The sequence below is a fragment of the Procambarus clarkii genome, chromosome 37 (genome assembly GCF_040958095.1).
Source record: "Procambarus clarkii isolate CNS0578487 chromosome 37, FALCON_Pclarkii_2.0, whole genome shotgun sequence".
NCBI lineage: Eukaryota > Metazoa > Arthropoda > Malacostraca > Decapoda > Cambaridae > Procambarus > Procambarus clarkii.
In genome coordinates, this window is record NC_091186.1 from 6,491,212 (window position 1) to 6,516,706 (window position 25,495).

At 55.7% G+C, this 25,495-nt stretch overlaps 1 protein-coding gene across 1 annotated transcript in view; it reads left to right on the forward strand.

Moving 5' to 3' along the window:
• LOC138349611 (uncharacterized) overlaps positions 1 to 25,495 on the forward strand; it is a 124,725-nt gene that overhangs the window by 91,924 nt on the left and 7,306 nt on the right. Inside the window, exons 3-4 of the mRNA XM_069337037.1 lie at positions 2,326 to 3,027; positions 4,185 to 4,331. Of these exons, the coding sequence (XP_069193138.1) occupies positions 2,326 to 3,027; positions 4,185 to 4,331 (849 nt within the window). The remainder of the gene's footprint in view (positions 1 to 2,325; positions 3,028 to 4,184; positions 4,332 to 25,495) is intronic.

Genomic DNA, 25,495 nt, shown 5'->3' on the forward strand with positions numbered 1-25,495 from the left:
TCCTGCAGCACGCCCACTTCTCATCTCAACGTCTTCTACTATGGGCTTGTTAACTGCAGAAATTCAACCTGGAGACACGCTATACCAAGAGTCTGACAACATCTTAGCCCATGATCTCTCCAGAGTTTATAAAGTAGAAGCAACTCCATCCATTACTCCACCACATAACGACGTACTTCTTCCAGAACCGCAGGCTTCGGGGGAGAGTTGTGACGATAATCTCCTTCAAGAGATTGAGCCTGCTCTTCCCTTCATAATTACGTCGTCACAATTATATAAAAGACTATGGAAGAAATGTCCAACAACGACAACAACACCAGCAAGGCTTGCCAGGGTGAGCAAAACGTATGCAGCCAGCCACCTGTTCGAACTCCAACCACCAAACTACCCGTTGATCGCTACGACTCCGCTGATTGGTCGCCGGTCTGGCTGCACCTGCACTCGCCCCCCAATACTACCTGATGTCTGGGGTCGCCCCAACATCAGTCCTCAGAATGTTCAGTGCTTTCGTAGCCAGCACTCCTCCCAGCTAGACTCTAGCGTGTACTGAGAGAGGTGGTGGCTTTAAGCCAATATTCCAGCACCTCCCACTTAACTTTTGTATTGCACTTCTTGTTATTTTGCCTTAACGTAACTTTTCATTTTGTCATTTAAGTATTCTTATTATTTTGATTCATTGATTTTATTATAAGAATTTGTTTGTGCATTATTTTCATGTTTTGATTTATTTAACGTAATTAAAATTTCATTGTTAAAGTTTACTAGTGTTTTGTGTGTCCTCTCCTTACCTTACCACAGACGAAGTTCCAGTTTTTCTATTTTTTTTTATAACTATGTGACGAGGCCATACCCCTAGCCTTAAACAGCCGAACACCAACGCGTTACCGTCACAATATATATATATATATATATATATATATATATATATATATATATATATATATATATATATAATATACAGTGGCACCTCAACATACGATTGCCCCTACTTGCGATAATTTCGAGTTACGATGTAAATTTCATCGAAAAATGCGACTCAACATCCGATGGTGTCGTCGACTTATGATATTTGTTGGTACACGTTCAGGTCGACCGAGCGAGTGGTTCCCAGTCACGCGGCCGACCTGCCTCAGTTTACTACAGCTGCCCGCTTAGTGGCGATCGCGCTTATAAGAAATTCCGTTTTTGTGGTGATTTTTTGCATTTTGAACATTAAAGTAATTATTATATACCTTGCCATGAGTCCCAGGAAAGTCAGTGGTAAGGCTCAACATATGAAAACCCCTGTAAGGATGAGCATATAGCAGATACAAGAGTACAGAATGTCTCTTTCTCAACAATTAAGAAAATGTGTGCAGCATGGGAAGAATTGCAAACCTTTGCTGAAACGACTCGCCCAAATCAAGCTGCAGTAGGTCATTGCCTTAACCTATTTAATGACACTGATGCATCATTACAGACAAATGTTAAAATTAAAGGAACAACAAATGCCTCTTGACAAATTTGTAGTGAGACAAACAAGCACTGAATCATAACCAGGTTCTAGTGGTATTCAGGCAAAACGTAGGAAAGAGAGTACCCCAGAGAAAACATCACTGCCTGATGTGATAATGGAAGGGGACTCCCCTTCCAAACAGGAACAACTCTCTTCCTCCCCTTTTATCACCATCTGCCATACGCCATCAAGAGCCCTCCATAAAGGTAAGAGACACTTTGGTACTGTATTGTAGTTAGAAAAAAACATTGTATTCAGTATAAAATGTATTTGTATGTTAATATTTTGGAGGGTGGGGAGCGGATTAATTCAATTCCCTTTATTTCTTATGGGAAAAATCACTTCTACTTACGATATTTCGACAGTCCCGTAACGTAATTGTCTGTTCCCATAGTAAGTGTAAAATAATCCAGAGTTGTTCAATAAAACCCATGTGTTAAGATGTAACCCACAGTGCACCTATTGTCCAACTTAGACTAAGAATACTTGATCCTTCCCCCATTATCACATACGATACATACATTTCCTTCCATTATTCATAATAAAGTAAGGACGGGTTTTGTTAATCTGTACTCTCAGGTATGGCTTACAAACAGCCCTGCTGCTGCAATATGTTACCAAATATATTATCCCATACTCCAGGATATGTTTATAAAAAATATTGGCCTTGCTGTGAATGTGTTAATCTGTCAGTAATATTAACCCTGCTCTGAAATAGTTAATGCAAAGAATGTATAACAATATTATGTAATTTGTATTAGTAAATAAAGTACTGTAATATTAGTTTTAGTTGTAAATACATCTAGCAAACTAAATATTCTTTTCCACAGGATAACAAGCCAGAGGAATGTTCAGTGTGTTTTAACGATTATGCCGAAAATCGGCTACGACCTCGCACACTGCCATGTGGCCACACATTCTGCTCCCAGTGTATTGACAATGCTATCAAGAATGGTCAGCTGACCTGCCCCAGCTGCCGTGCCGAGCACGCTGCCACAGCCTCTACTCAGTTCCCAATTAACTATGCTGTGGAGGCTTTAGTTAGGAAACTCAAAAATATCCAGCTAACAACTGAGGAAGTAGTGCCAGCAAAACCTTATGAAGGTCCTGCCAAAGGCATCAGTAAGACATTACGCTCCATGGTGCAGGAGCAGATGAGCAGCATCAGCCGCCTCATTATTAGCTGTGAAGAGGTACTGTCCCAGCTGGGGGAGTACCGGGGGCAGCTGGGGGACTGGAAGACTCATCACCTCCAGCTCCAGGACAGACTCTATGCTCTGGTAGAGCAGAATAAGTCAGCAATGAAACTCTTGGAACTGGAGGATACCAGTGTGGTGGATATGACAACACAAGGAGAGGAAGGGAAGACTCAGCTGCAGGCCATGTTGGGGAGCCTCGGCACACTCAACACTCCACAGGAGGTTGGCACAACCATAGACACAGCTGATGGGTGCAGCATGAAGATAGAAGATTGGCTCCGGAAGTGCCAGGAACTCTTCCCAGATGTCAAGACTGTCCACACCTCAGTGAAGGTACACTACCGAAGGTCACATTGTTCTCACACAACTGAGTGTAGTATTGCCTCTATATAAATACTTTTGACATGGAGACACATCAAGATAAGAGTTGACTTTATATATAGGAAACATTTGTATTAATAAAGTCAACTGTCATCTTGGTGTTTCTCTACACTGTGGTCAGTGTAGAGAAACACCATTACTTATATTGTGAAATTATTTTACTCAGAGCCTGATGCTTCATTATAGTCCAGTTGCTTTACTAAGAGCCTGATGCTTCATTATAGTCCAGTTACTTTATTCAGAGCCTGATGGTTCATTATAGTCCAGTTACTTTACTCAGTGCCTGATGCTTCATTATAGTCCAGTTACTCTACTCAGAGCCTGATGCAGGCGATGAGTCACAATAACGTGGCTGAAGTATGTTGACCAGACCACACACTAGAAGTTGAAGGGACGACGACGTTTCGGTCCATCCTGGACCATTCTCAAGTCGATCGACTTGAGAATGGTCCAGGACGGACCGAAACATCAGAGCCTGATGCTTCATTATAGTCCAGTTACTTTACTCAGAGCCTGATGCTTCATTATAGTCCAGTTACTTTATTCAGAGCCTAATGCTTCATTATAGTCCAGTTACTTTACTCAGAGCCTGATGGTTCATTATAGTCCAGTTACTTTACTCAGAGCCTGATGGTTCATTATAGTCCAGTTACTTTACTGAGAGCCTGATGCTTCATTATAGTCCAGTTACTTTACTCAGTGCCTGATGCTTCATTATAGTCCAGTTACTTTACTCAGAGCCTGATGCCTCATTATAGTCCTGTCACTTTACTCAGAGCCTGATGCTTCATTATAGTCCAGTACTTTACTCAGACCCTGATGCTTCATTATAGTCCAGGTTCCACATTAATGTTTGTGTTGGTAATGGCAGGTGCAGGAGACCATCAGGGAGGCCCTGGAGATGATGACCACAGAGACAGGTGCCACAGCTGACCCTGTACACCTGGGAGACTCAGCCTCCACCAATAATGTTTGTGTTGGTAATGACAGGTGCAGGAGACCATCAGGGAGGCCCTGGAGATGATGACCACAGAGACAGGTGCCACAGCTGACCCCGTACACCTGGGAGACTCAGCCTCCACCATTAATGTTTGTGTTGGTAATGGCAGGTGCAGGAGACCATCAGGGAGGCCCTGGAGATGACGACCACAGAGACAGGTGCCACAGCTGACCCCATACACCTGGGAGACTCAGCCTCCAGCATCATGAATAAAGTTCAAGAAATCACTGGACAGATCCCCCAGAAGCAGTTAACAGTAAGTTTTTTATTTTCTCTCATAGGTCATATCACAAGATATTGAGTTGCATTTTGTGGAGAGGAAGCCTGTTCTTAGGTTTATCGAGGTTCCCCAAGGTCAACTACTGACTTTCCTTGACTTATAATTTACAATAGTTTCCTACCCCTGGGATAAATATTTACTGGTAGGTGAACAGACCTAACAGGTGAAAGGAAGCATGTGAACCATTTCTGTCCTGCATGGTGATTGAACCTGTGATCCTCTATTGAACCCGGGATCCTGGCTCCCCTCACAGAGGCACAGAGAGCGGGTGACACTACACCAACCAACCGGGAAAGCATTCAGGAAGACAGTGAACCAAAACAGACCACTGCTGGGTTCGAAGAGACTGAAGCATTAGAACTGCCAACAAACGCCCAGACAATGCCAGCATAAACTTCCCTGCCAGTAGAGGGGGGGCTGGAGATACAGGTCCAGCACCAACCCTCCTGCCAGTAGGTGGGGGCTGAAGCTACAGGTCCAGCACCAACCCCCCTGCCAGTAGAGGGTGGCTGGAGCTACAGGACCAGTACCAACCCTCCTGCCAGTAGGTGGGGGCTGAAGCTACAGGTCCAGCACCAACCCCCCTGCCAGTAAGTGGGGCTGAAGCTACAGGTCCAGCACCAACCTCCTGCCAGTAGAGGGGGGCTGAAGCTACAGGTCCAGCACCAACCCCCTGCAAGTAGAGTGAGGCTGGAGCTACAGGTCCAGCGGTCCAGCACCACCCCCTTGCCAGTACCTGGTTGATGGAGTTTTGGGAGTTCTTCTACTCCCCAAGCCCGGCCCAAGGCCAGGCTCGACTTGTGAGAGTCTGGTCCACCAGGCTGTTGCTTGGAGCGGCCCGCAGGGCCACATACCCACCACAGCCCGGCTGATCCGGAACTTCTCTTAGAAAACCGTCCAGTTTTCTCTTGAAGATGTCCACGGTTGTTCCGGCAATATTTCTTATTGTCCCTGGGAGGACGTTGAACAAGCGCTGACCTCTGATGTTTATACAGTGCTCTCTGTGCCTATGGCACCCCTGCTCTTCACTGGTTCAATCATGCATTTTCTTCTATATCGTTCACTCCAGTACGTTGTTATTTTACTGTGTACATTTTGGACCTGACCCTTCAGTATTTTCAATGTGTATATTATTTGGTATCTCTCTCGTCTCCTTTCTAGAGAGTACATTTAAAGAGCTTTGAGACGATCCCAATAATTTAGGTGTTTTATCTCGTGTATGCGTGCCGTATATGTTCTCAGTATTCCCTCTATTTCAGCAATCTCTCCTGCTCTAAACGGGGGGACTGAGTACTGAACAGTACTCGAAACGGAACAACACAAGTGACTTGAAGAGTACAACCATTGTGATGGGATCCCTGGATTTGAAAGTTCTCGTAATCCATCCAATCATTTTTCTGGCTGATGCGATATTTGCTTGGTTATGCTCCCTAAACGTTACATCGTCAGACATCATTATTCCCAAATCCTTGACATGCAGTAGAGGTGGGCTAAAGCTACAGATCCAGAACCAACCCCCTGCCAGTAGAGAGGGGCTGGAGCTTTAGGTCCAGCACCAGCCCCCTGCAAGTAGAGGTGGGCTGGAGCTACAGGTCCAGAACCAACCCCCTGCCAGTAGAGGGGGGCTGAAGGTACAGGTCTAGCACCAACCTCCTGCCAGTAGAGGAGGGGGCTGGAGCTACATTTCCCACACCAACCCCCTGCCAGTATAGTGGTGGGCTGGAGCTACAGGTCCAGAATCAACCCCCTGCCAGTAGAAGGGGGGGGGGGCTAGAGCTACAGGTCCAGGACCAAGCCCCTACCATTAGAGGGGGGGCTGTAGCTCCAGGTCCAGCACCAACCCCCTGCCAAGAGAGGGGAGGCTGGAGCTACAGGTCCAGCACCAAACCTCAGCCAGTAGAAAGGGGCTGGGGCTACAGATCCAGCACCATCCCCCCCCTGCCAGTAGAGGGGGGGGGGGAGGGCTGGAGCTATAGGTCCAGCACCAACCCCCTGCCAGTAGAAAGGGGCTTGAGTTACAGGTCCAGCACCAATCCCGAATTCCAGGAGAGGGGACTGGAACTACAGGTCCAGCACCAACCCCCCCAGCCAGTAAAGGGGGGCTGGAGCTACAGGTCCAGAACCAACCCCCTGCCAGTAGAGGGGGAAGGGGGCTGGCGCTACAGGTCTAGTACCAAATTCCTGGCACTTGAGGTGGGCTGGAACTACAGGTCCAGCACCATCCCCCTGTCAGGAGAGGGGGCGCTGAAGCTACAGGTACAGCACCAACCCCTTGCCAGGAGAGGGGGGGCTGGGGCTACAGGTCCAGCACCATCCCTCCCCCTGCGAGTAGAGTGAGGCTGGAGCTACAGGTCCAGCACCAACCCCCTGCCAGTAGAGGGGGGCTAGAGCTACAGGTCCAGAACCAACCCCCTGAGTAGAGGGGGCTGAAGGTACAGGTCCAGCACCAACCCCCTGCCAGTAGAGGGGGGCCAGAGCTACAGGTTCAGAACCAACCCCTTGAGTAGAGAGGGCTGGGGCTACAGGTCCAGCACCAACCTCCTGCCAGTAGAGGGGGGGGGGGTGGAGCTACAGGTCCAGCACCAACCTCCACAGCCAGTAGATGGGAGGCTGGAGCTACAGGTCCAGCACCAGCCCCCTGCCAGTAGAGGGGAGGGGGTGGCTGGAGCTTCAGGTCCAGCACCAGCCCCCTGCCAGTAGAGATGAGCTGGAGCTACAGGTCCAGCACCAACCCCCTGCTAGTAGAGAGGGGCTGGAGCTACAGGTCGCATCACCAGCCCCCTGCTAGTAGGGGGGGGGGCTGGAGCTACATGTCCAGCACCAACCTCCTGCCAGTAGAGGGGGGCTGGAGCTACAGGTCCAGCACCAACCCCCCTGCCAATAGAAAGGGGCTGGGGCTACAGGTCCAGCACCCTCCACCCTGCCAGTAGAGTGGGGCTGGAGCTACAGGTCCAGCGATCCACCACCAACCCCCTGCCAGTAGAAGGGGTCTGCAGCTACTAGTCCAGCACCAACCCCCTGCCAGTAGAGGGGGTTGGACCTACAGGTCCTGCACCATCCCCCTGCCAGTAGAGGTGGGCTGGAGCTACAGGTCCAGAACCAACCCTCAGCCAGTAGAGGGGGGTGGGGCTGGAGCTACAGGTCCAGCACCATCCCCCTGCTAGTAGAGGAGGGCTGGAGCTTCAGGTCCAGCACCAACCCCCTGCCCGTAGATGGGGTCTGGAGCTATAAGTCCAACGCCAACCCCCCTGCCACTAGATGGGTGGGGCTGGAGGTACAGGTCCAGAATCAACCCCCTGCCAGTAGTGGTGCGCTGGAGCTTCAGGTCCAGAACCAACCCCTTGCCATTACAGGGGGGGGGGTTGGAGCTACAGGTCCAGCACCAACTTCCTGCCAGTAGAAGGGGGCTGGAGCTACAGGTCCAGCACCATCCCCCTGCCAGTAGAGGGGGGGGGGCTGGAGCTACAGGTTCAGCACCAACCCCCTGGCAGTAGAGGCAGGGCTGAAGCTAAAGGTCCAGCACCAAACCCCTGCCAGTAGAGGGGAGGCTGGAGCTACAGGTCCAGGACCAATCCCCTTCCAGTAGAGGGAGGGCTGGAGCTACAGGTCCAGCCCCAACCCCCTGCCAGTAGAAGGGGGCTGGAGCTACAGGTCCAGCACCAACCCCCTGCCAGTAGAGGGAGGCTGAAGCTACAAGTCCAGCACCAACCCCCTGCCCGTAGAAGTGGCTGGAGCTACAGGTCCAGCACCAACCCCCTGCTAGTAGAGGGGGGACTGGAGCAACAAATCCAGCACCAACCCCCTGCCAGTAGAAGGGGGAGCTGGAGCTACAGGTCCAGCACCAACCCCTCCCCCCCAGCCAGTAGAGAGGGGCTGGAGCTACAGGTCCAGCACCAACCCCCTGCCAGTAGAGGGGGGCTGGAGCTACAGGTCCAGCACCAACCCCCCTGCCAGTAGAGATGGGCTGGAGCTACAGGTCCAGCACCAACCCTCTGCCAGTAGAGGGGGGCTGGAGCTACAGGTCCAACACCAACCCCCTGCCAGTAGAGGGGGGCTGGAGCTACAGGTCCAACACCAACCCCCTGCCAGTAGCGGTGGGCTGGAGCTACAGGTCCAGCACCAAATTCCTGGCAGTAGAGGGCGGCTGGAGTTACAGGTCCAGCACCAACCTGCTGCCAGTAGAGGGGGGCTGAAGCTACAGGTCCAGCACAAACTCCCTGCCAGTAGAGGGCGGCTGGAGTTACAGGTCCAGCACCAACCCCCTGCCAGTTGAGGGAAGCTGGATCTACAGGTCCAACACCAACCCCCTGCCAATAGAGGGTGGATGGAGCTACAGATCCATCACAAACCCCTTGGCATTAGAGGAGGGATGGAGCTATAGGTCCAGCACCAACTCCTTGCCAGTAGAGGGGGGCTAAAGCTACAGGTCCAGCACCAACCCCCCTGCCAGTAGAGGGGGGGTTGGAGCTACAGGTCCAGCACCAACCCCCTGCCAGTAGAAGAGGGCTGGAGCTACAGGTCCAGCATAAACCCTCTGCCAGTAGAGGGTGCTGGAGCTACAGGTCCAGCACCAACCCCCTGCCAGTAGAGGGAGACTGGAGCTACAAGTCCAGCACCAACCCCCTGCCATTAGATGGAGCTGGAGCTACAGGTCCAGCACCAACCCCCCTGGCAGTAGAGGGAGGGCTGGAAGTACAGGTCCAGCACCAACCCCCTGCCAATAGAGAGGGGGTTGGACGTACAGGTCCAGCACCAACCCCCTGCCAGTAGAAGAGGGCTGGAGCTACAGGTCCAGCACCATCCTCCTGCCAGTAGAAGGGGGCTGGAGTTACAGGTCCAGCACCAACCCCCTGCCAGTATAGAAGGGCTGGAGCTACAGGTCCAGCACCAACCCCTGCCAGTAGAGGGGGGGGGGCTGTAGCTACAAGTCCATCACCAACCCCCTGCCAGTAGAGGGGGGCCTGGACCTACATGTCCAGCACCAACCCCCTGCCAGTAGAGGGGGCTGGAGCTACATTTCCAGCACCAACCCCTTGGCATTAGAGGAGGGATGGAGCTACAGGTCCAGCACCAACTCTTTGCCAGTAGAGGGGGTTGGAGCTACAGGTCCAGCACCAACCCCCTGCCAGTAGAGGGGGCTGGAGCTACAGGACCAACCCCCTGCCAGTCGAAAGGGGCTGGAGCTACAGGTCCAGCACCAACCCCCTGCCAGTAGAGGGGGGGGGGGGCTGGAGCTTCAGGTCCAGCACCAACCCCCTGCCAGTAGAAGGGTGGTGCTGAAGCATCAGGTGCAGCACCAACCCTCTGCCAGTAGAGGGGGGCTGAAGCTACAGGTCCAGCACAAACCACCTGCCAGTAGAGGGTGAGGGCTGGAGCTACAGGTCCAGCACCAACCCCCTGCCAGTAGAGGGAGGCTGGAGTTACAGGTCCAGCACCAACTCCCTGCCAGTGGAGGGGGATAGAGCTACAGGTTCAGCACTAACACCCTGCCAGTAGAGGGGGGCTAGTGCTACAGGCCCAGCACCACCCCCCTGCCAGTAGAGGGGGCTGGAGCTACAGGTCCAGCACCAACCTCCTGCCAGTAGAGGGAGGCTGGAGCTACAGGTCCAGCACCAACCCGCCTGCCAGTAGAGGGGGAGCTGGAGCTACAGGTCCAGCACCAACCCCCTGCCAGTGGTGGGGTGCTGGGGCTACATGTCCAGCACCAACCTCCTGCCAGTGGTGGGGGGGGCTGGAGCTACAGGTCCAGCACTAACACCCTGCCAGTAGAGGGTGAGGTCTGGAGCTACAGGTCCAGCACCAACCCCCTGCCAGTAGAGGGGGGGCTGGAGCTATAGGTCCAGCACCAACCCCCTGCCAGTGGTGGGGGGGCTGGAGCTACAGGTCCAGCACCAATAGATAGAGAACATACTTGATTACCTAGCAAACCCAGCTCCAGATATTATCTTCCTCGGAGATTTCAATTTACCGAGTCTAAGATGGAGAATGGCAAACACAAATATCATAGCAGGGAATGACCCGGGAAATAACTAACCACAAGTCAGAGAACTTTTGAGATTCTGTGACAAATTCTCGCTCAATCAACAGATTACAGAACCAACTAGGAACGAAAACACACTAGACTTGTTATTCACAAACAATGATGAACTAATCAGAGACATAACAATCTCAGATACTTCATACTCAGACCATAAGCTCATTGAAGTGCGAACTAGCATAAATAATGGTAGTAGGTCTAAGAGACCCAACAAGCGAGAAGGAATATTCAATCAATTCAATTTCAACAATAAGAGGATTGACTGGGAAAAAATAAATGTAGACCTTGCAACCATTCAATGGGAGACGGTCTTAAGCGACAAAACTTCCACACAGGGAATAGCTCAACTGACAGCTGAAGCTTACAAGGTCTGCTTGAAGCACGTGCCTATGAGGAGGGGCAGAAAGAGGACCACTCTAGAAAGAGAACGCAGACGACTGTACAGGAGAAGGAGAAAAATAACGGAAATGCTTCAACAGACACAACTATCACAAGCAAGGAAAACAAGCTTAAGCAGGGAGATCAAAGAAATAGAACAAACGTTGAAGCGATCATATGAGTCTGAGGAAATGGAATTGGAACAGAAAGCTATACAAGAGATAAGAAAAAATCCGAAATATTTTTTCACATACACAAAATCAAAATCCAAAACCTCGACCAGTATTGGACCGTTAATTACAAATGAAGGTACGTACACAGAGGACAACAAAGAGATTAGTGAAATTCTAAGAAGCCAGTATGAGGCTATGTTTAGCACACCAATAAACAACATGAAAGTTGATGACCCAGACAGCTTCTTTATGAATGACATTCAAGCTGCAAATAATATAACGGATATTACCACAAACTCGAAAGACTTTGAAAGAGAAATTGACAATATGCCTATGCACTCAGCTCCTGGGCCTGACTCTTGGAATTCAATATTCATAAAGAAATGTAAAGTACCAGTAGCGAGAGCACTCAGCGTAATATGGAGAAAGAGCCTGGATACAGGAGACATACCAGCAGCACTTAAATCTGCAGATATAGCTCCGTTGCACAAGGGGGGGAGTACAGCCTTGGCAAAAAATTATAGGCCAGTTGCACTAACATCACACATAATAAAAGTGTTTGAAAGAGTGATTAGGAATCAAATTTCTAGTTTTTTGGAAAACAATGAATTTGCACAATCCAGGACAACATGGATTTAGAGCGGGAAGATCCTGTCTGTCACAGTTACTCAACCACTATGACAAAATCACAGAAGACCTAGAAGAAAAGCAAAATGCAGATGTTGTATACACAGACTTTGCAAAGGCGTTCGACAAATGTGACCATGGGGTGATAGCTCACAAAATGAGGTCAATGGGAATAACTGGAAAAGTAGGACGCTGGATACTCAATTTCCTGTCGAACAGAACACAAAGAGTAACAGTCAATCAGATAAAATCGAGTACAAGCGATGTTAAAAGCTCTGTACCTCAAGGTACAGTCCTTGCACCGCTACTGTTCCTTATTCTCATATCTGATATAGACAAAAATACACGTCACAGCTTCGTGTCGTCCTTTGCAGATGACACAAAAATCAGCATGAAAATTACCTCTGCTGAAGACATTGAAAAACTACAAGCAGATGTCAACAACGTTTTCCATTGGGCAGCAGAAAATAACATGATGTTTAACAGTGATAAATTTCAGGTACTCAGGTACGGCAAAAATGAGGATCTGAAACATAATACAGGGTACAAAACACAATCGAATCTTCCCATAGTAGAAAAACAGCATGTCAACGATTTGGGAATAATGATGTCCGACGATCTAACGTTTAGGGAGCATAACCAAGCAAATATCGCGTCAGCCAGAAAAATGATCGGATGGATTACGAGAACTTTCAAATCCAGGGATCCCATCACAATGGTTGTACTCTTCAAGTCATTTGTGTTGTCCCGTCTCGAGTACTGCTCAGTACTCACTTCCCCCTTCAGAGCAGGAGAGATTGCTGAAATAGAGGGAATACAAAGAACATATACGGCATGCATAGATGAGATAAAACACCTAAATTATTGAGATCATCTCAAAGCTCTCCAAATGTACTCTCTAGAAAGGAGATGAGAGAGATACCAAATAATATACACATGGAAAATACTGGAGGGTCAGGTCCCAAATCTACACAATAAAATAACAACGTACTGGAGTGAACGATATGGAAGAAAATGCAAGATTGAACCAGTGAAGAGCAGAGGTGCCATAGGCACAATCAGAGAACACTGTATAAACATCAGAGGTCCGTGGTTGTTCAACGTCCTCCAAGCGACTATAAGAAATATTGTCGGAACAACCGTGGACATCTTCAAGAGAAAACTGGATGAAAACTTTTTAAGAGAAATTCCGGATCAGCCGGGCTGTGGTGGGTATGTGACCTTGCAGGCCGCTCCAAGCAACAGCCTGGTGGACAAGACTCTCACAAGTCGAGCCTGGCCTCGGGCCGGGCTTGGGGAGTAGAAGAACTCCCAGAACCCTATCAACCAGGTGTCAACCAGGTACCAACCCCCTGCCAGTGGAGGGGAGGCTGGAGCTACAGGTCCAGCACCAACCTCTTGCCAGTAGAGGGTGGATGGAGCTACAGGTCCATCACAAACCCATTGGCATTAGAGGAGGGATGGAGCTATAGGTCCAGCACCAACCTCCTGCCTGTAGGGGAGGGGCTGGAGCTACAGGTCCAGCACCAACCCCACTGACGGTAGAGGGGGTGGCTGGAGCTACAGGTCCACCACCAACCCCCTGCCAGTAGAAGAGGGCAGGAACTACAGGTCCAGCACCAACACCCTGCCAGTAGAGGGGGGGCTGGAGCTACAGGTCCAGCACCAACCCCCTGCCAGTAGAGGGGGGGGGGGGCTGGACGTACAGGTCCAGCACCAACCCCCGGCCAGTAGAAGAGGGCTGGAGGTACAGGTCCAGCACCAACCCCCTGCCAGTATAGGAGGGCTGGAGCTACAAGTTCATCACCAACCCCCTGCCAGTAGAGTGGGAACTGGAGCTACAGGTCTAGCACCAACCCCCTTCCAGTAGAGGGGGGCTGGAGCTACAAGTCCAGCACCAACCCCCCGCCGGTAGAGGGGGCTGGAGCTACAGGTCCAGCACCAACCCCTTGGCATCAGAGGAGGGATGGAGCTACAGGTTCAGCACCAACTCCTTGCCAGTAGAGGGGGGGCTGGAGCTACAGGTCCAGCACCATTCCCCTGCCAGTGGAGGGGGCTAGAGCTACAGGTCCAGCATTAACACCCTGCTAGTAGAGGGTGAGGGCTGGAGCTACAGGTCCAGCACCAGCCCCCTGCCAGTAGAGGGGGCTAGAGCTACAGGTCCAGCACCACCCCATCTGCCAGTAGAGGGGGGCTGGAACTACAGGTCCAGCACCAACCCCCTGCCAGTAGAGGGGGCTGGAGCTACAGGGCCAACCCCCTGCCAGTAGAGGGGGGCTGGAGCTACAGGTCCAGCATCAACCCCCCTGCCAGTAGAGGGGGGCTGAAGCTACAGGTCCAGCACCAACCCCCTGCCAGTAGAGGGGGGGCTGGAGCTACAGGTCCAGCACCAACCCCCTGCCAGTTGAAGGGGGGCTGGAGCTACAGGTCCAGCATCAACCCCCTGCCAGTAGATGGTGGGCCAGAGCTACAGGTCCAGCACCAACCCCCTGCCAGTAGAATGAGGGCTGGAGCTACAGGTTCAGCACCAACCCCCTGCCAGTGGAGGGGAGGCTGGAGCTACAGGTCCAGCACCAACCCCCCCTGCCAGTAGACGAGGGCTGGAGCTACAGGTCCAGCACCAACCCCCCCCCCCTCCGGCCAGTAGAGAGGGGCTGGAGCTACAGGTCCAGCACAAACCCCCTACCAGTAGAGGGGGGCTGGAGCTACTGGTCCACCACCAACCCCCCCTGCCAGTAGAGGGGCCGGAGCTACAGGTCCAACACCAACAGTCTGCCAATAGAGAAGGGGCTGGAGCAACAGGTCCAGCATCAACCCCCTGCCAGTAGAGGGGGGGGGGGACTGGAGCTATAGGTCCATCACCAACCCCCTGCCAGTACCTGGTTGATGGGGTTCTGGGAGAACTTCTACTCCCCAAGCCCGGCCCGAGGCCAGGCTCGACTTGTGAGAGTCTGGTTCACCAGGCTGTTGCTTGGAGCGGCCTGCAAGGTCACATACCCACCACAGCCCGGCTGATCCGGAACTTCTCTTAGTAAACCGTCCAGTTTTCTCTTGAAGATGTCCATGGTTGTTCCGGCAATATTTCTTATAGTCGCTGGGAGGACGTTGAACAAGCGCTGACCTCTGATGTTTATACAGTGCTCTCTGATTGTGCCTATGGCACCTCTGTTCTTCACGGGTTCAATCTTGCATTTTCTTCCATATCGTTCACTCCAGTACGTTGTTACTTTACTGTGTACATTACGGACCTGACCCTCCAGTATTTTCAATGTGTATATTATTTGGTATCTCTCTCGTCTCCTTTCTAGAGAGTACATTTGGAGAGCTTTGATACGATCCCAATAATTTAGGTGTTTTATCTCGTCTATGCGTGCCGTATATGTTCTCAGTATTCCCTCTATTTCAGCAATCTCTCCTGCTCTAAAGGGGGGACTGAGTACTGAACAGTACTCGAGACGGGACAACACAAGTGACTTGAAGACTACAACCATTGTGATGGGATCCCTGGATTTGAAAGTTCTCGTAATCCATCCGATCATTTTTCTGGCTGACGCGTTATTTGCTTGGTTATGCTCCCTAAACGTTACATCGTCGGACATCATCATTCCCAAATCCTTGACATGCAGTAGAGGTGGGCTAAAGCTACAGGTCCAGAACCAACCCCATGCCAGTGGAGGGGGGCTGGAGCTTCAGGTTCAGCACCAGCCCCCTGCCAGTAGAGGTGAGCTGGAGCTACAGGTCCAGAACCAACCCCCTGCCAGTAGAGAGGGGCTGGGGCTACAGGTCGCAGCACCAGCCCCCTGCCAGTAGAGGTGGGCTGGAGCTACAGGTCCAGCACCAACCCCCTGCCAGTAGAGGGGGTCTGGAGCTACAGGTCCAGCACCAACCCCCTGCCAATAGAAAGGGGCTGGGGCTACAGGTCCAGCACCATCCACCTTGCCAGTAGAGTGGGGCTGGAGCTACAGGTCCAGCGGTCCAGCACCAACCTCCTGCCAGTCGAGTGGGGCTGGAGCAACAGGTCCAGCACCAACCCCTTGACAGTAGAGGGGCTGGAGATACCGGTCTAGCACCAACCCCCTGCCAGTAGAGGGGGGCTGGAGCTACTGGTCCAGCCCTAACCCCCTGCCAGTAGAGGGAGGCGCTGGAGCTGTAGGTCCAGAACCAACCCCCTGCCAGTAGAGGGAAGGGTTGGAGCTTCAGGTTCAGCACCTGCCCCTTGACAGTAGAGGGGGGCAGGAGATACAGGTCTAGCACCAACCCCCCATGCCAGTAGAGGGGGGGCTGGAGCTACAGGCCCAGCACCAACCCCTTGCCAATAGAGGGGGGGATGGAGCTACAGGTCCAGCACCAACCCCCCTGCCAATTGAGGGGGGCTGGAGCTACAGGTCCAGCACCAATTCCCTGCAAGTAGAGGGGGGCTGGAGATACAGGTCCAGCACCAACTACCTGCCAGTAGAGGGGGGCTGGAGCTACATGTCTAGCACCAACCCCATGGGAGAAGAGGGGGGGCTGAAGCTACAGGTCCAGCACCAACCCCCTTCCAGTAGTGGGAGGCTGGAGCGACTGGTCCTGAATGAACCCCCTGCCAGTAAAGGGGGCTGGAGATACAGGTCCAACCCCCTGCCAGTAGAGGGGGGCTGGAGTTACAGGTCCAGCACCAACGCCCCTGCCAATTGAGGGGGGGCTGGAGCTACAGGTCCAGCACCAACTCCCTGCAAGTAGAGGGGGGCTGGAGCTACAGGTCCAGCACCAACCCCCTGCCAGTAGAGGGGGGCTGGAGCTACAGGTCTAGCATCAACCCCATGGGAGTAGAGGGAGGGCTGAAGCTACAGGTCCAGCACCAACCCCCTTTCAGTAGAGGGAGGCTGGAGAGACTGGTCCTGAAAGAACCTCCTGCCAGTAAAGGGGGGCTGGAGATACAGGTCCAACCCCCTGCCAGTAGAGGGGGGCTGGAGTTACAGGTCCAGCACCAACCCCCTGCCAGTAGAGGGGGCCTGGAGCTACAGGTTCAGCACTAATCCCCTGACAGTAGAGGGGGGGCAGGAGCTACAGGTCCAGCACCAACCCCCCATGCCAGTAGAGGGGGGCCTGGACCTACAGGTGTAGCACAACCCCCCTGCCAGTAGAAGGGGGCTGGAGCTACAGGCCCAGCACCAACCCCTTGCCAATTGAGGGGGGCCTGGACCTACAGGTCTAGCACCAACCCCCTGCCAGTAGAAGGGGGCTGGAGCTACAGGCCCAGCACCAACCCCTTGCCAATTGAGGGGGGGATGGAGCTACAAGTCCAGCACCAACCCCTTTCCAGTAGAGGGGGGGCTGGAGCTACATGTCCAGCAACAACCCCCCTGCCATTAGAGGAGGGGCTGGAGCTAAAGGTCCAGCACCAACCCCTTGCCAGTTGAGGGAGCCTGGAGCTACAGGTCCAGCACCAACCCCCTGCCAGTAGAGGGGGCTGGAGCTACATGTCCAGCACCAACCCCCTGCCATTAGAGGAGGGGCTGGAGATAGAGGTCCAGCACCAACCCCTTTCCAGTAGAGGGAGGCTGGAGCTACAGGTCGATCACCAACCCCCTGCCAGTAGAGGGGGGCTGGAGCTACAGGTCCAGCATCAACCACCTGCCAGTAGAGGGGGTTGGAGCTACAGGCCCAGCACCAACCTCTTGCCAATAGAGGGGAGGGGGCTGGAGCTACAGGTCCAGCACCAACCCCCTGCCAGTAGAGGGGAGCTGGAGCTACAGGTCCAGCTCCAACCCCCTGCCAGTAGAGGGGCTGCAGCTACAGATCCAACGCCAACCCCATGCCATTAGAGGGGGGCTAGAGCTACAGGTCCAGCACCAACCCCCTGCCAGTAGAGGGGGGGGGGCTGGAGCTACAGGTCCACCAACCCCCTGACAGTAGAGCGAGGCTGGAGCTGTAGGTCCAGCATCAACCGCCTGCCAGTAGAGGGGGGCTGGAGCTACAGGTCCAGCACCAACCCCCATGCCAGTAGAGGGGAGTGTTGGAGCTTCAGGTTTGGCACCAACCCCTTCACAGTAGAGGGGGGCTGGAGCTACAGGTCGAGCACCAACCCCCTGCCAGTAGAGGGGGGCTCGAGCTACAGGTCCAGCATCACCACCTGCCAGTAGAGGGGGTTGGAGCTACAGGCCCAGCACCAACCCCTTGCCAATAGAGGGGGGGGCTGGAGCTTCAGGTCCAGCACCAACCCCTCTGCCAGTTGAGGGGGGGGGGCTGGAGCTACAGGTCCAGCACCAATCCCCTGTCAGCAGAAGGGGGGCTGAAGCTATATGGCTATCACCAACCCCCTGTCAGCAGAGGGGGGGCTGGAGCTACAGGTCTAACACCAACCCCCTGGCAGTAGAGGGGGGCTGGAGTTACAGGTCCAGCACCAACCCCCTGCCAGTAGAGGGGGGCTGGAGTTACAGGTCCAGCACCAACCCCCTGCCAGTAGAGGGGGGGCTGGAGCTACTGGTCAAGCACCAACCCCCTGCCAGTAGAGGGAGGATGGAGGTACAGGTCCAGCACCAACCCCCGCCAGTAGAGGGGGGCTGGAGCTACAGGTCCAGCACCAACCTCCTGCCAGTAGATGGGCTGGAGTTACAGGTACAGCATCAACCCCCTGCCAGTAGAGGGAGGATGGAGGTACAGGTCCAGCACCAACCCCTGCCAGTAGAGGGGGGCTGGAGCTACAGGTCCAGCACCAACCCCCTGCCAGTAGAGGGGGTGCTGGAGCTACAGGTACAGCATCAACCCCCTGCCAGTAGAGGGAGGATGGAGGTACAGGTCCAGCACCAACCCCCTGCCAGTAGAGGGGGGCTGGAGCTACAGGTCCATCACCAACCCCCTGCCAGTAGAGGGGGGCTGGAGCTACAAGTCCACAACCAACCCCCTGCCAATAGAGGTGGACTGGAGCTACAGGTCCAGCACCAATCACCTGCCAGTAGAGGGGTGGGGGGTCTGGAGCAACAGGTCCAGCACCATCCCCCTGCCAGTAGAGGGGGGCTGGAGCTACAGGTCCATCACCAACCCCCTGCCAGTAGAGGGGGGCTGGAGCTCCAGGTCCACAACCAACCCCCTGCCAATAGAGGTGGACTGGAGCTACAGGTCCAGCACCAATCACCTGCCAGTAGAGGGGTGGGGGGTCTGGAGCTACAGGTCCAGCACCATCCCCCTGCCAGTAAAGGGGGGCTCGAGCTACAGGTCCGGCACCAACCCTCTGCCAGTAGAGAGGGGCTGGAGCTACAGGTCCAGCGCCACCCCTCTGCCAGTAGAGGGGGGCTGGAGCTACAGGTCTAGCACCAACCACCTTCCAGTAGAGGAGGGCTGGAGCTACAGGTCCAACACCGACCACCTGCCAATAGAGGGGAGGCTGGAGCTACAGGTCCAACAGTAACCCCCCCCCCCTTGCCAGTAGAGGGGGGCTGGAACTGCAGGTCAAGCACGAACTCCCTGCCAGTAGAGGGGGGCTGGAGCTACAGGTCCAGCACTAACCCCTTGCCAGTAGAGGGGGAGCTGGAGCTACAGGTGCAGGACTAACCCCCTGCCAGTAGAATGGACTGGAGCTACAAGTCCAGAACCAACCCCCTTCCAGTAGAGGAGGGGCTGGAACTACAGGTCCTGCACCAACCCCCTTCCAGTAGAGGGGGTCTGGAGCTGCAGGTCCAGCACCAACCCCCTGCCAGTAGAGAGGGGACTGGAGCTACAGGTCCAGCACCAACCCTTTTCCAGTAGAGGGGGTCTGGAGCTACAGGTCCAGGACCAACCCTCTGCCAGTAGTAAGGGGCTGGGACTACAGGTCCAGCACCAACCCCCTGTCAGTAGAGGGGGGCTGGAGCTACAGGTCCAGCACCAACCCCCTGTCAGTAGAGGGGGGCTGGAGCTACAGGTCCAGCACTAATCACCTGCCAGTAGAGGGGGGCTGGAGCTACAGGTCCAGCACCAACCCTCTGCCAGTAGAAGTTGGCTGGATTTACCGGTCCAGCACCAACCCCCTGCCAGTAGAGGGGGGCTGGAGCTAAAGGACCAGCACCTACCCCCTGCCAGGAGATGAAGAGGCTGGAGCTACAGGTCCAGCACCAACCACCTGCCATTAGGGGGGGGGGCTGGAACTACAGGTCCAGCACCAACCCCCTGCCATTAGGGGGGGGCTGGAGCTACAGGTCCAGTACCAACACCCTGCCATTAGAGAGGGGGGGGGGGTTGGAGCTACAGGTCTAGCACCAACCCCCTGCCAGTAAAGGGGGGTTGGAGCTACAGGTCTAGCACCAACCCCCTGCCAGTAAAGGGGGGCTGGAGCTACAGATCCAGCACCAACCCCCTGCCAGTAGAGGGGGGGGGGCTGGAGCTACAAATCCAGCACCAACCCCATCCCTGCCAGTAGGGGGATAGCTGGATTTGCAGGTCCAGCACCTACCCATCTGCCAGTAGAGGGGGGCTGGAGCTACAGGTCCAGCACCAACCCCCTTGCCAGTTGAGGTGGTCTGCAGCTACAGGTCCAGCACCAACCCCCTGCCAGTAGAAGGGGGGGCTGGAGCTATAGGTCCAGAACCAACACCCTGCCAGTAGAGGGGGACTGGAGCTACAGGTCCAGCACCAACCCCCTGCCAGTAGAGGGGGGCTGGAACTACAGGTCCAGCACCAACCCCCTGCCAGTAGAGGGGGGCTGGAGCTACAGGTTCAGCACAAACCCCCTGCCCGTAGAGGGGGGGGCTGGAGCTACAGGTCCAGCACCAACCCCCTGCCAGTAGAGGGGGGCTGGAGCTACAGGTCCAGCACCAATCCCCTGCCAGTAGAGGGAGGCGCTGGAGCTGTAGGTCCAGAACCAACCCCCTGCCAGTAGAGGGGAGGGTTGGAGCTTCAGGTTCAGCACGAGCCCCTTGACAGTAGAGGGGGGCAGGAGATACAGGTCTAGCACCAACCCCCCATGCCAGTAGAGGGGGGGCTGGAGCTACAGGTCCAGCACCAACCCCCCTGCCAATTGAGGGGGGGCTGGAGCTACAGGTCCAGCACCAATTCCCTGCAAGTAGAGGGGGGCTGGAGATACAGGTCCAGCACCAACCCCCTGCCAGTAGAGGGGGGCTGGAGCTACAGGTCTAGCACCAACCCCATGGGAGAAGAGGGGGGGCTGAAGCTACAGGTCCAGCACCAACCCCCTTCCAGTAGTGGGAGGCTGGAGCGACTGGTCCTGAAAGAACCCCCTGCCAGTAAAGGGGGGCTGGAGATACAGGTCCAACCCCCTGCCAGTAGAGGGGGGCTGGAGTTACAGGTCCAGCACCAACCCCCCTGCCAATTGAGGGGGGGATGGAGCTACAGGTCCAGCACCAACTCCCTGCAAGTAGAGGGGGGCTGGAGCTACAGGTCCAGCACCAACTCCCTGCAAGTAGAGGGGGGCTGGAGCTACAGGTCCAGCACCAACCCCCTGCCAGTAGAGGGGGCCTGGAGCTACAGGTTCAGCACTAATCCCCTGACAGTAGAGGGGGGCAGGAGCTACAGGTCCAGCACCAACCCCCCGTGCCAGTAGAGGGGGGCCTGGACCTACAGGTCTAGCACAACCCCCCTGCCAGTAGAAGGGGGCTGGAGCTACAGGCCCAGCACCAACCCCTTGCCAATTGAGGGGGGCCTGGATCTACAGGTCTAGCACCAACCCCCCTGCCAGTAGAAGGGGGCTGGAGCTACAGGCCCAGCACCAACCCCTTGCCAATTGAGGGGGGGATGGAGCTACAGGTCCAGCACCAACCCCTTTCCAGTAGAGGGGGGCTGGAGCTACAGGTCCAGCACCAACCCCCTGCCAGTAGAGGGGCCTGGAGCTACATGTCCAGCACCAACCCCCTGCCATTAGAGGAGGGGCTGGAGATAGAGGTCCAGCACCAACCCCTTTCCAGTAGAGGGAGGCTCGAGCTACAGGTCGAACACCAACCCCCTGCCAGTAGAGGGGGGCTGGAGCTACAGGTCCAGCATCAACCACCTGCCAGTAGAGGGGGTTGGAGCTACAGGCCCAGCACCAACCACTTGCCAATAGAGGGGGGGGGGGCTGGAGCTACAGGTCCAGCACCAACCCCCTGCCAGTAGAGGGGAGCTGGAGCTACAGGTCCAGCACCAACCCCCTGCCAGTAGAGAGGCTGCAGCTACAGGTCCAATGCCAACCCCATGCCATTAGAGGGGGGCTAGAGCTACAGGTCCAGCACCAACCCCCTGCCAGTAGAGGGGGGGGGGGCTGGGGCTACAGGTCCACCAACCCCCTGACAGTAGAGCGAGGCTGGAGCTGTAGGTCCAGCATCAACGCCTGCCAGTCGAGGGGGGCTGGAGCTACAGGTCCAGCACCAACCCCCATGCCAGTAGAGGGGAGTGTTGGAGCTTCAGGTTCGGCACCAACCCCTTCACAGTAGAGGGGGGCTGGAGCTACAGGTCCAGCACCAACCCCCTGCCAGTAGAGGAGGGGGCAGGAGCTACAGGTCTAGCACCAACCCCCTGGCAGTAGAGGGGGGCTGGAGTTACAGGTCCAGCACCAACCCCCTGCCAGTAGAGGGGGGGCTGGAGCTACTGGTCCAGCACCAACCCCCTGCGAGTAGAGGGAGGCTGGAGCTACAGGTCCAGCACCAACCCCCTGCCAGTAGAGGGGGGCTGGAGCTACAGATCCAGCACCAACCCCTTGACAGTAGAGGGGCTGGAGCTACCGGTCTAGCACCAACCCCCTGCCAGTAGAGGGGGGCTGGAGCTACTGGTTCAGCCCTAACCCCCTGCCAGTAGAGGGAGGCGCTGGAGCTGTAGGTCCAGAACCAACCCCCTGCCAGTAGAGGGGAGGGTTTGAGCTTCAGGTTCAGCACCAGCCCCTTGACAGTAGAGGGGGCAGGAGATACAGGTCTAGCACCAACTCCCCCATGCCAGTAGAGGGGGGGGGGGGCTGGAGCTACAGGCCCAGCACCAACCCCTTGCCAATAGAGGGGGGGATGGAGCTACAGGTCCAGCACCAACCCCGCTGCCAATTGAGGGGGGCTGGAGCTACAGGTCCAGCACCAACTCCTTGCAAGAAGAGGGGGGCTGGAGCTAAAGGTCCAGCACCAACCCCCTGCCAGTAGAGGGGGCTGGAGCTGCAGGTCCAGCACCAACCCCCTGCCAGTAGAGGGGGGCTGGAGCTACTGGTCTAGCACCAACCCCTGCCAGTAGAGGGGGCCTGGAGCTACAGGTTCAGCACTAATCCCCTGACAGTAGAGAGGGGCAGGAGCTACAGGTCCAGCACCAACCCCCTGCCAGTAGAGGGGGGCCTGGACCTACAGGTCCAGCACCAACCCCTTGCCAATTGAGGGAGGGATGGAGCTATAGGTCCAGCACCAACCCCCCTGCCAGTTGAGGGGGTTAGAGCTACAGGTCCAGCACCATCCCCTTTCCAGTAGAGGGGGGGGGGGGCTGGACCTACATATCCAGCAACAACCCCCCTGCCATTAGAGGAGGGGTTGGAGCTAAAGGTCCAGCACCAACCCCTTGCCAGTAGAGGGAGGCTGGAGCTACAGGTCCAGCACCAACCTCCTGCCATTAGAGGGGGGGCTGGAGCTACAGGTCCAACACCAACCCCCTGCCAGTAGAGAGGGGCTGGAGCTACAGGTCGAGCACCAACCCCCTGCCAGTAGAGGGGGGGGGGCTGGAGCTACAGGTCCTGCATCACCACCTGCCAGTAGAGGGGGTTGGAGCTACAGGCCCAGCACCAACCCCTTGCCAATAGAGGGGGGGCTGGAGCTTCAGGTCCAGCACCAACCCCTCTGCCAGTTGAGGGGGGGCTGGAGCTACAGGTCCAGCACCAACCCCCTGTCAGCAGCGGGGGGGCTGAAGCTATATGGCAATCACCAACCCCCTGTCAGCAGAGGGGGGGCTGGAGCTACAGGTCTAACACCAACCCCCTGGCAGTAGAGGGGGGCTGGAGTTACAGGTCCAGCACCAACCCCCTGCCAGTAGAGGGGGGGCTGGAGCTACTGGTCAAGCACCAACCCCCTGCCAGTAGAGGGAGGATGGAGGTACAGGTCCAGCACCAACCCCCGCCAGTAGAGGGGGGCTGGAGCTACAGGTCCAGCACCAACCCCCTGCCAGTAGATGGGCTGGAGTTATAGGTCCAGCACCAACCCCCTGCCAGTAGAGGGGGTGCTGGAGCTACAGGTACAGCATCAACCCCCTGCCAGTAGAGGGAGGATGGAGGTACAGGTCCAGCACCAACCCCCTGCCAGTAGAGGGGGGCTGGAGCTACAGGTCCACAACCAGCCCCCTGCCAGTACAGGTGGACTGGAGCTACAGGTCCAGCACCAATCACCTGCCAGTAGAGGGGTGGGGGGTCTGGAGCTACAGGTCCAGCACCATCCCCCTGCCAGTAGAGGGGGGCTGGAGCTACAGGTCCATCACCAACCCCCTGCCAGTAGAGGGGGGCTGGAGCTACAGGTCCACAACCAACCCCCTGCCAGTAGAGGTGGACTGGAGCTACAGGTCCAGCACCAATCACCTGCCAGTAGAGGGGTGGGGGGTCTGGAGCTACAGGTCCAGCACCATCCCCCTGCCAGTAAAGGGGGGCTCGAGCTACAGGTCCGGCACCAACCCCCTGCCAGTTGAGAGGGGCTGGAGCTACAGGTCTAGCACCAACCACCTTCCAGTAGAGGAGGGCTGGAGCTACAGGTCCAACACCGACCACCTGCCAATAGAGGGGAGGCTGGAGCTACAGGTCCAACAGTAACCCCCCCCCCCCTGCCAGTAGAGGGGGGCTGGAGCTGCAGGTCAAGCACGAACTCCCTGCCAGTAGAGGGGGGCTGAAGCTACAGGTCCAGCACTAACCCCCTGCCAGTAGAGGGGGAGCTGGAGCTACAGGTGTAGGACTAACCCCCTGCCAGTAGAATGGACTGGAGCTACAAGTCCAGAACCAACCCCCTTCCAGTAGAGGAGGGGCTGGAACTACAGGTCCTGCACCAACCCCCTTCCAGTAGAGGGGGTCTGGAGCTGCAGGTCCAGCACCAACCCCCTGCCAGTAGAGAGGGGGCTGGAGCTACAGGTCCAGCACCAACCCATTTCCAGTAGAGGGGGTCTGGAGCTCCAGGTCCAGGACCAACCCTCTGCCAGTAGTAAGGGGCTGGGACTACAGGTCCAGCACCAACCCCCTGTCAGTAGAGGGGGGCTGGAGCTACAGGTCCAGCACCAACCCTCTGCCAGTAGAAGGGGGCTGGATTTACCGGTCCAGCACCAACCCCCTGCCAGTAGAGGGGGGCTGGAGCTAAAGGACTAGCACCTACCCCCTGCCAGTAGATGAAGAGGCTGGAGCTACAGGTCCAGCACCAACCACCTGCCATTAGGGGGGGGGCTGGAACTACAGGTCCAGCACCAACCCCCTGCCATTAAGGGGGGGGGGCTGGAGCTACAGGTCCAGTACCAACACCCTGCCATAAGAGAGGGGGGGGGGGTTGGAGCTACAGGTCTAGCACCAACCCCCTGCCAGTAAAGGGGGGTTGGAGCTACAGGTCTAGCACCAACCCCCTGCCAGTAAAGGGGGGCTGGAGCTATAGATCCAGCACCAACCCCCTGCCATTAGAGGGGGGGGGGCTGGAGCTACAAATCCAGCACCAACCCCATCCCTGCCAGTAGGGGGATAGCTGGATTTGCAGGTCCAGCACCAACCCATCTGCCAGTTGAGGGGGGCTGGAGCTACAGGTCCAGCACCAACCCCCTTGCCAGTTGAGGTGGTCTGCAGCTACAGGTCCAGCACCAACCCCCTGCCAGTAGAAGGGGGGGCTGGAGCTATAGGTCCAGAACCAACACCCTGCCAGTAGAGGGGGACTGGAACTACAGGTCCAGCACCAACCCCCTGCCAGTAGAGGGGGGCTGGAGCTACAGGTCCAGCACCAACCCCCTGCCAGTAGAGGGGGGCTGGAGCTACAGGTTCAGCACAAACCCCCTGCCCGTAG